At 37.5% G+C, this 17,144-nt stretch overlaps 2 protein-coding genes across 4 annotated transcripts; both read left to right on the plus strand.

Annotated features, from left to right (window-relative positions):
• Positions 1–339: 339 nt before the first annotated feature.
• LOC149475871 (uncharacterized) lies at positions 340–2,376 on the plus strand. The gene is made up of 2 exons (XM_089712974.1): positions 340–800; positions 1,727–2,376. Exons 1-2 carry the CDS (start codon positions 481–483, stop codon positions 1,929–1,931), a joined length of 525 nt encoding a protein of 174 aa, XP_089569100.1. The 5' UTR covers positions 340–480; the 3' UTR covers positions 1,932–2,376.
• Positions 2,377–3,246: 870 nt separating this feature from the next.
• LOC149475872 (uncharacterized) lies at positions 3,247–16,035 on the plus strand. 3 transcript variants are annotated; one of them, XR_016317932.1, is made up of 6 exons: positions 3,247–3,463; positions 8,052–8,196; positions 9,082–9,225; positions 10,136–10,288; positions 12,477–13,670; positions 14,103–14,292. XR_016317932.1 is itself a non-coding variant. In XM_089712883.1 (6 exons), the coding sequence occupies exons 1-6, from the start codon at positions 3,326–3,328 to the stop codon at positions 15,520–15,522; spliced, it is 1,731 nt and encodes a 576-aa protein (XP_089569009.1). In that variant the 5' UTR covers positions 3,247–3,325; the 3' UTR covers positions 15,523–16,035. The 3 variants fall into 3 exon arrangements, 1 of the variants encoding a protein (XP_089569009.1); XR_016317933.1 differs by having other exon boundaries at positions 9,082–9,186; XM_089712883.1 differs by lacking the exon at positions 14,103–14,292 and adding an exon at positions 15,215–16,035 and having other exon boundaries at positions 12,477–13,319.
• The last annotated feature ends 1,109 nt before the right edge of the window (positions 16,036–17,144 follow it).

Genomic DNA, 17,144 nt, shown 5'->3' on the forward strand with positions numbered 1-17,144 from the left:
TGTGCGGCACTGAGTCGCATTATGCTCTGTAATTGGAAAACAGCCTATGATTATTTCGAAAAAACTACAATGAAACGAAAGCTTTAAAATTTTTTCCAACAATTAATAATTACTAACGATAAATCGATTGCACGCATCAATTCACGCGCATTACTTTTTCTAGTGCTCGATTGTGCGAAGCGTTGCTGTAGTTGGAACATTCAACGTTAAGCATTATGCCGCATAATACGCTCTAGTGCTGTAATTGGAAAACGGGGTAGAATGAGAAAAAAAAACTACCGTGAATATGACAGATGATGGATAGATGATAGATAATTTGAATTTTGAAATTTGAATTTTGAACTTGAAGTAAAAATTGGCGGCAGACTTTACTCGTTTTTGCTGTGTTTTTTGTCACATTTTTAAAATTAAAATAAAATAAGATAAAAGGATTGCATTTATTTAAAGTATACATTTATCATAAACTAATAACTATACAATATGCGTAACGTAGAAATCAAAGCTAAAGTGCACAACCTTGAACAGATATGTAAAATAGCTGAAGAATTAAGCGGTGGTCCGCCTAAAGTTATAAAACAAGATGATACCTTCTATAACGTTCCCAACGGTCGTTTGAAGCTACGAATATACGGAGATTCATCAGCTACATTAGTGCGATACGACAGAAACGATGAAGGTGGGCCAAAACTTTGTGATTACGACTTATTACAATTTACTGAATCCGAAAATGAGAAAACTAAGAAATTAGATAAAATGTTGAAGCAATGTTTAGGAGAACGAGGTCGTGTAGTTAAGGAACGGTAAGTTAACAGCTCCTCATATTCTTAATAATCATAAATGATAAAGGTTAGGTTTTGTGGTCAAGCGCTTCCCTATTTAAAAAAAAAACAAAGTTATGTGTAGTTTTTTATTGATTGGCTGTAGGTAATGTTATCAATGTCAGGAATCCTGTTCTATAACATATATTGAATACTCTGATATCTGATAACTACAATTTGTAGTTTCTTGTTAAAGAATACTATGGCTAAACTGTACTTTATAGGGTGTCGAGTTGAGAGTCGTAAATTTTTCTGTGGTTATAGCTATTGTCCTATGGAACCTAACCTATATAATACTTCTAAACTACATATACAGTGTAAACTCTATATAACGTCACTTAAGGGACCGTGCATTTTTCGACGTTATAGAGAGTGGTCGTTAAATGGAGAGAAAGGAAAAATTGCATGATTGGTCCAGAGACAGGAATATTATTTTGACATTGCCTATGAAACCATGTTATCATCGCTTGATCAAGGTCTTCATATTGAGGTTTCTTCAATTTTTTGGTTGATCATCCATCTTCTTCGGCATGCAGAATTTTTTCTTTATTTTTCTACGACTGCATTTCTGAGAATCTTCGGTATGTCAGTAAAAAAGAATGTAAACAACTACATTTTCATTGATTTCGGCAACTTAGTCAGTACTTCCTAGTCCTAGTTCCTAGTGGGAATGTCTTATTGTGGTCGTTAATTAGAGTGAGCGTGATGCTATATGGAGTGTATTATTGTATAGACAACAATATAAACCAACCAAAGTCGAGAAATCTTGACGTTATACGGAGTTTGACGTTAAATGGAGTGTCGTTATATAGAGTTTACACTGTAGTTACATATTAGCTCAATTATCATAATTTGTATTTGTCATATTTCTAAAAATGATGTTAAAAACTTAACATTTTTTTTTTCAGAAAACTGTACATGGTCGGTCAAACCCGCATTCACATAGATACAGTTGAAAACCTAGGTCACTTTATGGAATTAGAAGTGGTACTTCGTCCAGAACAGTCTGTAGAAGATGGTCAGGTCATCGCTCGAGATCTACAATCTAAGCTAGGTGTTAAAGATGAAGATTTGATAGATTGTGCTTATATGGACTTGATTGAAAGAGCTTAAATGGCTGTATCATATAAGATAAATTCTGTGCTTTTGTTGTTTTAGATAAGAATTTAATTTTAAGCCTGTGGCTGTGATAAATAGATTTTTGAAAAAAACATTGAAATTCATCAGGAAAATAGAATAATTACTACTTTTATAAGATATAAGAAGAGGTGTTTGCATAAAAAGTGCCAAGCACATGTGTCAGAAGTGAAACATCTTTGGCAAGATTCAAAGAATAAAGATTGAAATTTCACTCCCTAAAGAATTAGTTTCATTTCAATAGTAAAAATTTAAGAAGTGATGGAAGTGAATTCATTTCATTTACTTATTTATTTATTTATTCAAAAAACACACACTAACATTACATTTAAGCTGTTCTTGTAAATGCCATGTTTTGTTGTAAAAAGAGTTTGTTTTTATATTTTGTAATAACCTTTGAATAAAGTTTGGTTACATTTGATTATAGTATTTTTAACACTAACCTTAAAATACCTTTATTATTAATAACTATTACATATTAAATAAAATTAAATCTGTTGTACATAATATCTTTATATATAAAAATGAATCGCAAAATGTGTTGGTAAGCACATAACTCGAGAACGGCTGAACCGCTTTCGATAATTCTTTTTTTATTATATTCCTTGAAGTACGAGGATGGTTTTTATGTAGAGAAAACGTAGATATATACCACGGGCGAAGCCGGGGCGGACCGCTAGTATTAAATAAAATTAAATCTGTCGTACATAATATATGGAATAAATGGAATCTTTTGAAAAACTAAACCAATAATGGGAATTTAACTGAGTGATAGACACAAGTTAAAAATAGATATAATTTTAAAATAAGTCGTATGTTAAATCCTAACTTAATAGATATATTTATGTCTCGTCTACACCCATAAACTTCTAAAAATATTTGGAACAGAAATATTTTGAAACTTAAGAAAGTATAATATATTCTTGAGAGTTTTTATCTAAGAAATCCCGCAGGCACCGAAACCATGCAGGTTTTCCTTTGACCGTAGGGCGTATTCAGAAAGAAAGCTTGAAACTTATAAGCGCTTATCGGCGCTTATAAGTTTCAAGCTTTCTTTCTGAATACGCCCATACGGGCAGAAAGTTAGAACATTGTACGAGTTATTTTAATTAAACAGTATTCGTTTAATTTTATATTCATCTCATCACACATCTCACGATATTTTTTCAAAATTCCACTCATTTAATTTTTATAGCAACCTTACTGCAAACATCATTGTCAAAATGACACTCTATATTACTTTTGACAGATCAAGCTTTCGCTTGCTGTAGCCACAGGCTGTAGCCTGTAAGCTGTTCTCTTCTCAATTATTGATTGTTTTTATTTTTTATTTACAAACAATTTCATTTTTAAATAGAAATAAATTTAAAATGGCCAATATTACACTTTACGGACAATGCCGGTGCTGCCTAGCGACCGGCAATCATAGAAATATAACGAAGGAATATTATCATAACAGTGTGAGAGAAGTTTATATGGATATCTTTTTGGATTGTTTTAATTTATTCGTAAGTATTACTGTGTAGGAGTTGTTTTAATATGAAGGAGTATCTTTAAATGAAAGTGGTCATAATATAATGACGAATATATAAGATTTGTGACAATAAGTTATGTTGTATAAACTCTTAATGATGAATTCATGTGTTACGAATTACGATTAAAAAAGTGAAGTCCCGTGTCCCCAAGTGGGGTAAGGGGCAGATGCATTATACGTACATCTGTTTCACTGATGGATTTGCTTTAGGGACTAGTAGGTGATCAGCCTTCTGTGTCCTGACAGACTGAGACATTTTTTTTTCTTCATCTCCACCTTGAATCGAACCCAGGACCCCTCGGTTCTATGCTCACGCGTCAACCACTGTACCAAGGAGGCGGTCAATACGATAATCGATTATTGTACATATTCAAATGAACGATTAACAAATGTCATATTAATTTAGCGGGGTGCAATGGCTGTCTACCATCTCTCAGCCAAAGCCAACCTCACCTGCTCGTGGTGCACCCTGCTAATCAACAGACGAGGCTCTGGCGTTTTTTCCCTACAGTGGTAGAGCTACAGCTACATACAATTATAACATTTGTGTGTAGCACGACTGGGCTGTAGCTTGTCCGGGGAGGTACCACTGTCTCACCTAACACCAGCGTGAAGCATTTCTTTTTTTGCGTTTCGCATGAGTTCGTGAGACTGCCGGAGGCCCAATCCCTATCCCCCTCAAACAAATAACATGGCAGCGGTATTTAAAAATGGACTACCCCAGGAGGGTACCAGCACCAATGGTTCTGGAGAATCCCTCCCTGAGCGCTCCTGCTTGGGCTGCCCCGCGTACTCTGGGGGGGGCAAAATTCCGCTCTGTCGTACCGCTAGGAGGAAAAGAAAAAGTAAGCTTTCTGCGGCAACCCCTACCACGCTTCTTTCTGTGGACCTTTGCAACGTTAGGGGACTTCACTCAAACCTTGAAGCTGTCCATCACCATCTAGAAACAGCTAAGCCGGCTTTACTGTTTTTAACGGAGACACAGATCTCTTCCCCTGCTGACACCTCGTACCTTAAATACCCGGGATACGTGCTGGAACATTCATTTGTACCGCGCGCCGGTGTGTGCGTTTACGCTAGGGAGGACATCTGTTGCCGCCGCCTTGGTACCATTGAAGGCAACCTATCCATACTGTGGTTACGCGTTGACTGCGATGACCACCCCCGTATTTACGCGTGTCTTTACCGGTCTCACAGTGGAAACGCCGAATCTGACCGGCTTATTGACCATGTTCAAGGAACGATCGATAGTTTACTACAAAAGGTTCCCTCCGCTGAAATTGTAGTGCTAGGTGACTTTAATGCCCACCATGTTGAATGGTTAGGATCACGAACCACTGACCACGCGGGGCGATCTTTTCATGACTTTGCCTTGTCCTATAGCCTAACGCAACTTGTAACTTCACCCACGAGAATCCCTGATGTGGAGGAACATACTTCGTCGTTGTTAGATCTCCTGCTGACCTCACATCCTGACGACTATCGAGTAACCGTTGAGGCTCCCCTTGGGTCATCTGACCACTGTATGGTACGGAGCGTAGTGCCTCTCACCCGCCAATCTCGAACTCGACCACCCAGCTACCGTCGTGTTTGGCATTACAGGTCGGCCGATTGGGATGGGATGCGCACTTTTTTTGCATCCTACCCTTGGAAGCAAATTTGTTTTGCGTCTAGTGATCCTAATGTTTGTGCTGACTCTGTCGCCGATGTAGTTTTGCAGGGAATGGAACTCTATATTCCTAACCTTGTAATTCCTGTTGGTGGCAAGTCCAAGCCCTGGTTTGGGCATTCATGTAGAACGGCATTTCGTTTGAAGCAGGAACGCTTCCAGGCCTGGGCAGAAGCTCAAGCGGTAAAGGATCCTAACGTCAGACGACTGAAAAAAAGATACAACGCTGCTTCCAGATCTTACAAGAACAGTATCATAAAGGCAAAGTCAAAGTATATTGAAGGCGTTGGTAAGAAGCTGACCCAGTACCCATCTGGTACTCGCGCTTTTTGGTCCCTTGCCAAAGCTATTCAGGGCAATTTTTGTAAATCGACGTTTCCTCCACTACGCAGGGATGACGATACTTTGGCCCACACTGCAAGAGACAAAGCCGAAACTCTGGCAAGTCTCTTTGCGTCAAATTCGACTCTGGATGACGAGGGAAAGACTCCACCTATTATACCACATTGTAATAGTACTATGGCTGATGTGAAATTCACGCAATGTGCCGTGCGAAGAACCCTACTTTCCCTTGACATTCACAAGTCGAATGGACCTGACGGCATTCCTGCAATAGTGTTAAAAACATGTGCTCCTGAGTTGGCTCCGGTTCTAACGCGCCTGTTCCGGTACTCATACACCACTGGTACTGTCCCAAGCAGTTGGAAGACCGCCTTGATACACCCGATCCCTAAAAAAGGCACACGCTCTGACCCATCAAACTACAGGCCGATTGCGGTAACCTCCTTACTCTCCAAGGTTATGGAAACCATAATCAACCGCCATTTGTTGCGTCACCTAGAAGATCGCCAGTTGTTAAGCGACCATCAGTACGGTTTTCGTGGAAGTCGATCGACTGGCGATCTTTTGGTCTATTTAACGCACAGATGGGCTTCCGCTATTGAGAGTAAGGGGGAAGCTATGGCAGTCAGTTTAGATGTAGCGAAAGCCTTTGATCGGGTGTGGCACAAAGGTCTTCTCTCTAAACTGCCTTCGTACGGGCTCCCTGAGAAACTATGCAGTTGGATCTCCAGTTTTCTCAAGGCACGCAGCATTAAGGTCGTAGTCGACGGATCGTGCTCAGAGCCGCAGCCTGTGAATGCTGGTGTCCCGCAGGGGTGTGTGTTGTCGCCTACGCTATTCCTTCTTCATATCAATGATATGTTGCAAATACGTAATATTCATTGTTATGCTGATGATAGCACTGGCGATGCTACATACTCCGGGCACGCACGAATCTCTCAGGAGCAGGTGGATCAGTATCGGAACGAACTTGTGTCCAACATTGATAAAACCCTGGATGAAATCTCCAGTTGGGGTCAGACTAACCTTGTTAAATTCAATCCATCAAAAACACAAGTGTGCGCATTCACCGCCAAAAAGAAACCGTTCACGGTGACTCCTCGATTCCAAAACACTCTCCTCAAAGCCACGCCGAATATCGGGATTCTCGGTGTCGACATTGCGAGCGACGTGCAGTTCAGGGGTCATTTAGAGGACAAGGCCAAATTGGCCTCTAAGAAACTTGGGGTGCTCGCTAGGGCGAGACAGTATTTCACGCCAGCTCACCGCCTGCAACTCTATAAGGCACAAGTTCGGCCTCATATGGAATACTGCTCTCACCTTTGGGCTGGAGCACCCCAATACCAACTACTTCCTCTTGACCGCCTGCAACGTCGAGCCACTCGAATCGTCGGCAAACCCGAGTTGACCGATCGGCTCGATCCTTTGGCACTGCGGCGGGATGTTGCGTCTCTGTGCGTATTCTACCGCCTGTACAATGGGGAGTGTTCCGAGGAACTTTTTGGCTTAATACCGGCTGCCAAATTCCACAATCGCACTGCACGACACAAGCTCAAGTACCATCCGCATCACCTGGATGAGTGGCTCTCAACAACTGTGCGCTTTTCACGGCATTTTCTGCCCCGAACAACAAAATTGTGGAACAGCTTGCCATCTTCGGTGTTTCCATCTACCTATGATATGGATGCCTTCAAAAAAAGAGCCTACGCGTCACTCAAAGGCCGGCAAAACAATCGCAAAGTTACCTAACGTTGCAATTGTTCATGGGCGGCGGTGATTATTTCCATCAGTACACCGCCTGCTCCTTTGTCGGTTGTTGTATAAAAAAAAAAAAAAAAAAAAAAATTTATTTGCTTCCTGAGTCCTAAAATTAAATCAATTAAGTATCTCCGATTAAAATTATCACAGCAGACAACAAAAATAATCTTAGCATAATAAATACTAAACAGTTTGTATCAGTAAACATAGTTTCTAGTCAAATTAAGGCTCGGCGCAAACGGGCCACCAAACACAGCCACCGGTGTCTAGCGACAGCCTCTTATTATTGTAAATGTTTTTTTTGACATGGGGTTTTAAATTCTTAAGGATGCCAGGTGTTAAAAAGCTTCAAACCATCAATTCTCTATTGAAATTTGGATGTATTCTATTCACATATAACAATTTTTGTATGACCCTCAAGACATCTTATTCTCGTATTCTTCTTAATGGAAAGTGCACAAAATGTCAGTAAAATAATCCTACTAATATTATAAATGCAAAAGTTTGTGAGGATGGATGTATGTGTATGTATCTATGTATGTTTGTTACTCTTTCATGCAAATACTATTGAACCAATTGCAATGAAATTTAGCATACATATAGAGGGTAACTTAGATTAACACATAGGATAGGTTTTATCCTGGAAATCCCATGGAAACGGGAACTATGGGGGTTTCTCTTTGAAAACGCGGGCGAAGCTGCGGGCGGAAAGCTAGTATAATGAATTAGTTGCTTTTAAATTTCGTTAAAATCTTGCTTTCTAAGTAAATTAATTGTTAATTTCTTTTTCCAGCTATCTACGAGTAATGAAATAAGTTCCTTAATATGTAATTCCTGTATTGAACAATTACGAGAAGCGAACAAGTTCAAAACAATGGTTGTGAATAATGAACACAGACTTTTGTCCATGACCGCTAAAGACACTATATTTATAAATGGTAAGTATTTGATATTTAGGTAAAATTCAAATCTAAACTTAATATTATAAAGATGAAGAGTTTGTTTGTTTGAACACGCTAATCTCAGGAACCACTTGTCCGATTTGCAAAATTCATTTGTTGTTAGATAGCCCATTCATCGAGGAAGACTATAGGCTATATATCATCATGCAAAGACCAACAGGAGCGTAGCAATGCGGGTAAAACTGCGGGGCACAGCTAGTGCTTTATAAATAAGAATAGACAAATGCTCAATGTTAATTAAGTATTCATTTATATTGTTACCTCAAAGATTACATATTAAGAGTTGAATAAAACAATGGAGACTAACAGACAGGCTGAGGGACTTTCGAATTTAAAATATTGTCATAGCTCTAAATATATGGTATACTTAGTATTGATATTATGGTCTGTAAAAATGTATATTTGCTGCTAAGACAATTTTCAAAAGTTTTGGGACTATTATGCTACTAACAAAAAAATTTCGTCATTTTAAAATACTCTAGATAAATATAAATTTATAAAGATATATATATATAAATATAGTGCCGTCTATAAACTCTGAATAAAGGAATTTTTATGTGCCCAACATTGAGTTACTATGTACTACTACGTACTAGAGGGGGCATCGCTACTAGACTATTTGTAACACGAATTAGAGCCAAGCGTCTCAAACATCGCTTATATCTATGACTAACTAGCCGCCCCACGCGCCGCGCTTGCAGCACAGATTTTGTTCGTGGTGTCCTCTCTATGCGTAGTAATAATACCTCAATGGTCCTCAAATGCTATTTACTAAGAAAAAGGAGAGAGCGAAACACACAGACACTACAATTACAAATATTTTGTTAAATTAAAAAAAAAACTCATAAATAATTCTTTCAGTACCAAACAACATGCATTCAGACATCGAGCTAGATGTAAAAATGGAGGGAACGTTGAACATAAAGGCTGAGCCGAGCAGTGATTTGGATAATGTCGATAACTCAGGTGATCCCGATTTTGAAATGAACGACTATGATAATAGTGGTTAGTGGAGTATATTTGTAGTTTTCTAGTGTTAAAATTACTAAATATTAGAAAAAATGTAAAGAAAAAAATTAATTTCTTCAAAAGTGGTGTAAGTAATTTTTTAAAGTAGGTTTTTTTCGCATTTTTCGCAACCTTATTTTATTGTGTATAAGTCTTATTGCAAAAAAAAGAAACCACATTAGATTACAATGTGATTTATCAATATTTATTATTTAACATCATTTACTTCTCTCTATCTGCTAGTAAAAGTCACATCAAAATCGATCTAGTCAATTCAGAGACTAACTGAATGAAAAAATTGAAATGTAGATATTGTAAGTAATAATTAGATTTTTTTTTTCATCTATAAATTAAAATTGGTTGTTTGTAAAGTAGGTTTACGATCGAGATGTTTACGTGATAACGTCTTATTGGTGGCAGCGCTCGAGATGAGACGGGAGATCGGTCCGTCTCTCTCTCGTTATACCTGCGATCGCGCTCGTGAGGTTTTGGTGTGACACAAGTTTCTGAACATGTCACCCGACTAAAACGATTTTAAAAACGTTATCACGTCAAAAAGATTTTTTTAAACATTCATTTGTAGTGGTGTTATGACTTTTACATTTTTTAATCTAAACTTAATAACTCAGGCCCCGGAACCACAGACACAATATAAAATCTATTGTGTCGTGGACCGATCGGGCCGCTTGGGGCTCAATGGGTTAATATTATAAAGCTTAAGAGTTTGTTTGTTTGTTTGAACGCGCTAATCTCAGGAACTACTGGGGAACTATTGGGCACGAAAATTCTTTCGGTGTTAGATAGCCCATTTATCGAGGAAGCCTATATGCTATATATCATCACGCTAAGACTGCTGGTGAAACCGCGGGGCACAGCTAGTTATTAATATAGACAAATATATTTTCAGATGATTACCAAGATGACTTGAGCGATGATGGGCTTATACAGGGTGAGGCTGAACTGCTAGCTCGGTTTCCAGAACCCTTCCGATTGCCAACACGGGACACCCTGTATAGCAGTGCTTGTGCGGACTTTGTTAGGCATTTGGATCTGCTAAAAGGTGAATATTATAATACTAAATAACATAATCACTACATAGTATAAAACAAAGTCGCTTTTTCTGTCCCTATGTCCCTATCCTATCCTATCTGAGGCTCTACAGCCGCGAGTGGGCCCTGGCCTGGTCCAGTACTTTCTTCCAGACCCCTCGATCCCTTGCTCGGGCTCTCCAATGAAGAATGTTACTAGGTATGCCAAATCCCTTGAAATTGTGTCTCAGTAAAGCCTGTATGTATACAAATACACTAGTTTTTGTCAAAAATACCAAGTAGTTTTGATTTTATACGCATTCAAAGTTTCGAAAAATATCGAGTCCCGCTAATAGTCACGTGACCGCTTGTGACGTCACGTCACAACGCACCGGTCCGCGCGGCCGCGCCCCCGCGCTTAGTATCAAGTCGGCTGCGCTGTAGTAGGTGTTATAGCTTGTGCAGTATTTCGATGGGTTTTCGTCCGCGAATTTCGTTAATAGTCCATTAATAGTAATTATTATTCGTTTAATAAAATAACAGTCATGCCAAAGTTTCATCTTTATTTAATAGTTTCTCAAAATATTCTATACGATTGCGTTTTTGCACTGCTGATCTCTGAGGTTTATCTTCATTTTCCTGTTGACATTTGAATTTGTGTGGAACTATACCCTGTTTTTGTTTAATTCTTCCCCCGACCAACTTATATTTTAGTATAGTTCTCCATATCATTCTCAACTTAAAACAAGAAAAAATATTACTAGCCATCTACTTACTTGTATTGTAAAATTAAAAATTTGTGTGCAATAAAGAATATATAACTATAACTATAACTACTTAGCCCATACGAGCAGAGCAGAAGCACAGTCTAGTATAGATTAAAACTTGTATAGAAAACAAAGGATAACGCAAAACAGCTGCAATGTTCTCAAAATATTATAATATGTAGTATGTACTATGTAAGAACACAGAAAATTCTGACACCAAAGGTTTTGCACCTCTGACCATTTTTTGTTTACGTCCTTTGCAACTATAAAAAACAACTTATCCGGCGAATTGGTAGTTGTATTTTTACATTTAGGAACAACACATGATTTTCTGGTATTTGGATTGGACATTTTTAAAAGTATTTAATTATAATTTCGACGGCACGTGCGCGCGATCGCTAGCGGACTGAGTGAGCCAGATTGAGCGTGTTGTGGTGTGACGTCACACCATCACCGGGCGTTTACAACTTGTTTTACTTCTAAATCGGAAACTAATTGACGTATCGAAGTAATTTTTTCACTAGTATTTTTTATTTTTGACAGAGAATATGGAGTGCTAATAATCAAAATTAGTTAACATTCTCCATTCTTCACATTTATCGCTTCCAAGTCCTTTTCCACACCATCCAACCAACGGAGCTTTGGTCTTCCTCGATTTCTACGTCCATCTGGTTTTCTTAAATCAGAAATTCTATTCAAAAGGACATTGGCGAAGATTTTATATGCCGTGTTTAAAAGAGATATACCGCGATAATTCTGGCAATCAAATATGTCACCTTTCTTGTGCAGAGGACATATTACAGCGGTGTTCCACTCATAGGGCATCGTTTCAGAATTCCACACCTGGACTATCAGCGTCCCTATGTCCCTATGCATGCTTAAATCTTTAAAACTACGCAATGGATTTTGATGCGGTTTTTTGTAATAGATAGAGTGATTCAAGAGGAAGGTTTTAGTATATAATTTATTAGGTTTTAGACAAAGCGGGTGAGCCGCGGGCGGTAAGCTAAGGTACTTATAAAAAATAATAATATAAGGTCCACATCATTCATATTCACAAAAATATAAAAAAGCAAAGACCTTGTAAATAGACAAAATACGTAAAGGCCTTTTTTTGACGAATTTAACTTTAAATAAATACACAAATTCATAATTTTTTAACTCGGTTTACCAAAATAGTATTTTTTTACAATTTTTGTGTGTTTGTCGGTTTGTTCCCGCTAATATCAGGAACGGCTTAAACGATTTTGATGGGACTTTCACTGGCTAGCTGTTGTTATAAAAAGTAACTTAGGCTATTTTTATACCGATATTCCCACAGGAACAGAATAGGATTAAAAGAACAAACTCAATAACGCGCGCGAGTGAAACCGCGAGGCGTAGCTAGTCATAAATAACACTCTGTAGAATTAAAATACTGTCTGTCTTTAACAAGTACAATTTATTTTTCCAGGAAAAATAATCACTTCAAAAATGATTGCAAACCTAATCGACGTATCCGAGAGAAACCGTTTCGCCAGCAAAAAGATTTACATAACAGAGAAAATGGCGCAAATACTCAACACATCGATGATTCTAGAAAATTCCAACGTCACACCATTCAAGAGCAGAAGCCGATCTGGCTTTCCCTGCTTCTATTGCAGGAGCATTTACGATGACCTACTAACTCTAAGAGAACACCAACAGAAAAGTCACTCTAAATGCGAAATAAAAAAAGCACTAAGCGCCTACGGGGCGGAGTGCCTAGTCGTATATGTTGATATAACTGACTTAAAATGTACCATTTGTGACCTAAAGATACCCAATTTAAACGAATTAAAAACACATTTAATACGAACACATAAAAAGAAAATGCACACCGAATTCACAGACCGGGTTATACCTTTCAAATTGTACCAAGAAAGTGATAATAAATATGAGTGTCAATTGTGCGGTTTTACCTTCGAAACTTTCGGTTCAATAGAACGGCACATGAACGTGCATTACAGAAACTATGTGTGCAAAGAGTGTGGAACGGGTTTCGTGACAAAATACAGGCTCAAAGTACATACAAAAAGCATGCACGTGGGTGGGAATTACCCATGTGAAATTTGCAAGAAAGTCTTCACGACGCAACAGAAACATAAGAACCACGTGGATACTGTGCATAAAATGGTTAAAAGATTCAAGTGTCCGCATTGTAGTGAACGTTTTTCGGAATATTTTAGACGGCAAAAGCATTTAGTGGAAGTGCACGATGGACCCCCCTTGCAGTATAAGTGTAATGTTTGCGACAAATCGTTTGACAGACGGTATACTCTATCCCTCAGAGGAATAAACCTATAGAGTTCTTATATTGAGACAGAACAAAATACATATTTTCTAATCTACTTACTCTTAGTCAATAACAGCATAAGTCAGATTGAGATAGCGATAGAGTATCTGCACTGTCTTCAAACGTAGCGCGCCGGCAGTCAGTTTGTTTTCCAACCAGCTGGTGGGCTCAGTGCGTCAAGTGTTTTTAACGAAATATTTAGAAAATATAAAGTGTATAGTGTTTCTTTTTATTTGTCAGTGTGCTAAAATGACTATTGTATGTTTAGCTACCGGCTATTACTAGTCGAATGGGAGTTTTGGATGAAAACAATGAAAAAATATCTTTCCATCGGTAAGTGATTTTCAGCAAATTGATAAATATTTATGTTCTAACCCTATTTGAAGGTTTTATCAAGCGCTTTTTTATAAGTTTATGTTGTAACTGTAACATTTACCCACTTTATGGGGTTGTGGAATACAAAAGAATTAAATAATTTTTAAAAAATGTCACAATATTATCAAGTTTGGCATTTTGTTTACCACCGTAGTGTTGTAACACATCTAGCGTATATTATCGATTTATGACAAAAAATCTATTTCATATTAACGTTGATTTATTTATTTTGTTTCTTATATCAGATTTATATGTAGTTGTTGTAGCAAATAATTGATGTAAATTTTCTACAGCAGGAAAATAAAAAATACCACGTGGTTGTTTTATTTGACTTATCTGTTTAGTTTGTTTTTTCTCTTTTAGATTATTAATAAATTCATTTTGTTTTAGATTTCCAGAGCTAAATAAGAAATGGGTATAAAACATGAGACGTGTAGATTGGACGCCGTCGAAATTTGCTAGATTGTGTTCACTGCATTTCGAGCCTGCGTGTTATCAAGATGGATACTCTAGAAGAATTGTGCAATCTTACGCTTACGTTTTTTTTGTTCCTTTAGATAATAAATACATTTGTGTGTGAGTGAATTTTTATTTGGAATTTTTTTTACACATTTACTATTAATGTGTAACTATGTGAAAATTAAACGGTTGATTAAATGACAGTTCTCATAGATGAGAAACTACTATTGAAATACATACTTAATATACATGCGTTTTCAAAGAAAAACCCGCATAGTTCCCATTCCTGTGGGATTTACGGGATCAAAAGTAATTTTTCCAAATTTCATTGTAATCGGTTTAGTAGTATTCGCGTGAAAGAGTAACAAACATCCATCCTCACAAACTTTCGCTTTATTAGTAGGATGTAAGGAAAATGTTTTCTTTAAGACTGTCCTTTTATGAACTTGTTAAAATTCATGCTGACTGTGCCTTTCTCCTCACTCCTTTAACTTTATTGATCTTTCTTTTAAATTATGTAGTTATATTTCAAGTTTTAAAATTTATTTTAAAATATACTAGCTTTCCGCCCGCGTTTTTAAAGAAAATCCCGCACAGTTCCCGTTCACGTGGGATTTCCGGTATAAAACCTATCCTATGTGTGTATGTACAAAATTTCATTGTAATCGGTTCAGCAGTGAAAGAGAAAGTTATCCATTCTCGCATAATTTCGCATTTATTATATTCGTAGGATTAAACAAATAATGTATTCAACTGAAATTTATGATTAATTTTGTTTTTTTTTATTATTTATTATTTCACGAAACCGTAAATGCAAAATGCATTCACGATTTTATCGATTGAAGCACATCCCATCACTATCACCTTCTATCTATCTAAATACGTACCTATAGTAAAAATGGTGCCATGACTATGTTGAAACGTAGCTTGTAGTCTATAGCTATCTCATTCTTTCTTACGACGTTTTCTTTAGATAGAGAGAAACAAATATATGTAAATTGTATACGCTCGATACAAGTACTCTATAGGTTTATTCCTCTGAGCTCTATCCAGACACTTAAAACGCGACCATTTAGAAGAGAGAGACTATCAATGTCAAATGTGTGCGTACAAATGTTTCACTAAAAATGAGTTGAGGGTACACATGGTTAAACATAACGGGGAACGAATTTTCGAGTGTTCGGTGTGTCACAAGTCGTATGCAAGGAAGAAAACGCTAAGAGAACATATGAGGATACATAATAATGATAGGCGGTTCGCTTGTGCGGTGTGCGGGCAAGCGTTTGTGCAAAAGTGTAGCTTGAAAGGACATATTAAGACTCACCATGTGGAGTATAATTTGCCGATTTGAAGTTTTGGCTCAAAATTCGTGGTTATGAGACTGTTAAATATGAAAAAATTAAGATATTTGAAGTGATTTAGTTACTTGTTATGTTGTTTATACCCACCACGTATTGAACTATTAGAGCATTATATCTATAAGAAATCAGAATTAAAAAATGTAACAAAAAAGACCGAGCACACGTGTCAGAAGTGAAACTTCTTTAGCAAGATTTAAAGATAAAAATCGTCGCTTTACTCAATGGCGTGACGGCATTGCCATGATGCGACCTTGAAATTTTACTCACAATGCGCTAGAAGTTTCACTTCTGACACGTGCGTTTGACACACACGCTCTTTTTTTATTTTGTTAACTTAACATGGGCATGATATTTTGCGAAAATTAGGTGCTTGGTACCTAAATATTATTTATAAAATATTATGTATGATCAAACTTTGTCTTTAGCAATACAATAAATTCCATAACTTCCAATAATTAATGTAAGGAAAAGTGTAAATACAATGAATACTATTTAATATTTTTTAATAAAAATTTTAATGAAATGAATTGTTTTATTTCATTAATTGTAACAAAACATTGGGGATGGGAGGATGAAGAAAGGTTTGTTTGTTTATTTTAACACGCTAATCTCTGGAACTACTGGTCTGATTTGAAAAATTCTTTCGGTGTTAGATAGCCCATTCATCGAGGAAGGCTATATTATATCATAACGTTAAGACCAACAGGAGCGCAGCCACGTGGGTGAAACCGCGGAGTGCTGCTAGTTTTTAATAGAATGTCAGTTTATTAAAACAAAAATTTTTGAAATACAGTTATTTATCCAGAAAATCAATATCCAGATTTTTCGCTGCGCCGCTCATTGCGCCGCTGCCGTCGACTTGGTTAGCATGCCTGAGGGCCTCTGATAGTTTGAAACCTGAGAAAGAAATGTATAATATTTATCCAGGAAATCCCACAGACTGTACGAAAACCATGCGGGTTTTTCCTTGACCAAGCGGGAAGAAAGCTAGTAAATCATAAACGCGCTGTTTGCTTAAACAATATTCGTTTAATTTTACAATAAACATTAGATATTTTTTCAAAATTCCACCTAGGTATTCTTTATTAAGCAACCTTACGGTGCATTAACATCAAACGTACATAGAGCTAGAGCAAGAGCGTTCTTTTGTGATCTTTTAGTGTAAACGAAATACTCGAATTCAGTGGTGTTCAGTATTAGAACATTGCATAGAATCTTTTCGAACGCACTAAGAACAACGAAATAATGCTCTACGCCTGTTCACACTAAAATAATTTGACATAGGGTTAGAATAGCTGGGTCCACACCGGCCGATCCACCGCGATCCGATCGCGCGCGGCAGGCGCGCGATCCAAAGATGCGGGCGGTGTGGACGTGCCGCGCGCGATCCATGCACGCGTTTTGCCGCGCGCGATCCCTTACTCGTGCGATCCGTTAGCGGGCGGTTTTTGTACCCGCTTCAAAGGTGCCTCAGTTGCGTGATGCGCGCGGTGTGGACGGTTGTGTTGGATCGCGCGATCCACCTCACCATGGACATCTCAGAAAGTCGAATATCTCAAATTGAATAGCATTCATTCTTGCAAAATTGTGTTCCACTTCATCTGAAACTAAC

This window comes from Colias philodice, chromosome 29, assembly GCF_061535455.1.
Source record: "Colias philodice isolate Cphi_HAF_F1 chromosome 29, ilColPhil1 Martin Lab GWU primary, whole genome shotgun sequence".
Classification (NCBI taxonomy): domain Eukaryota; kingdom Metazoa; phylum Arthropoda; class Insecta; order Lepidoptera; family Pieridae; genus Colias; species Colias philodice.

Coding starts and splice junctions, on each gene's coding strand:
- LOC149475871 (XM_089712974.1), top strand. CDS start 481: ATGCGTAACGTAGAAATCAAAGCTAAAGTGCACAACCTTGAACAGATA. Junction 801..1,726: donor GGTCGTGTAGTTAAGGAACG/GTAAGTTAACAG, acceptor TTTTTTTTTCAG/AAAACTGTACATGGTCGGTC.
- LOC149475872 (XM_089712883.1), top strand. CDS start 3,326: ATGGCCAATATTACACTTTACGGACAATGCCGGTGCTGCCTAGCGACC. Junction 9,226..10,135: donor GAACGACTATGATAATAGTG/GTTAGTGGAGTA, acceptor ATATATTTTCAG/ATGATTACCAAGATGACTTG. Junction 10,289..12,476: donor GCATTTGGATCTGCTAAAAG/GTGAATATTATA, acceptor TTATTTTTCCAG/GAAAAATAATCACTTCAAAA.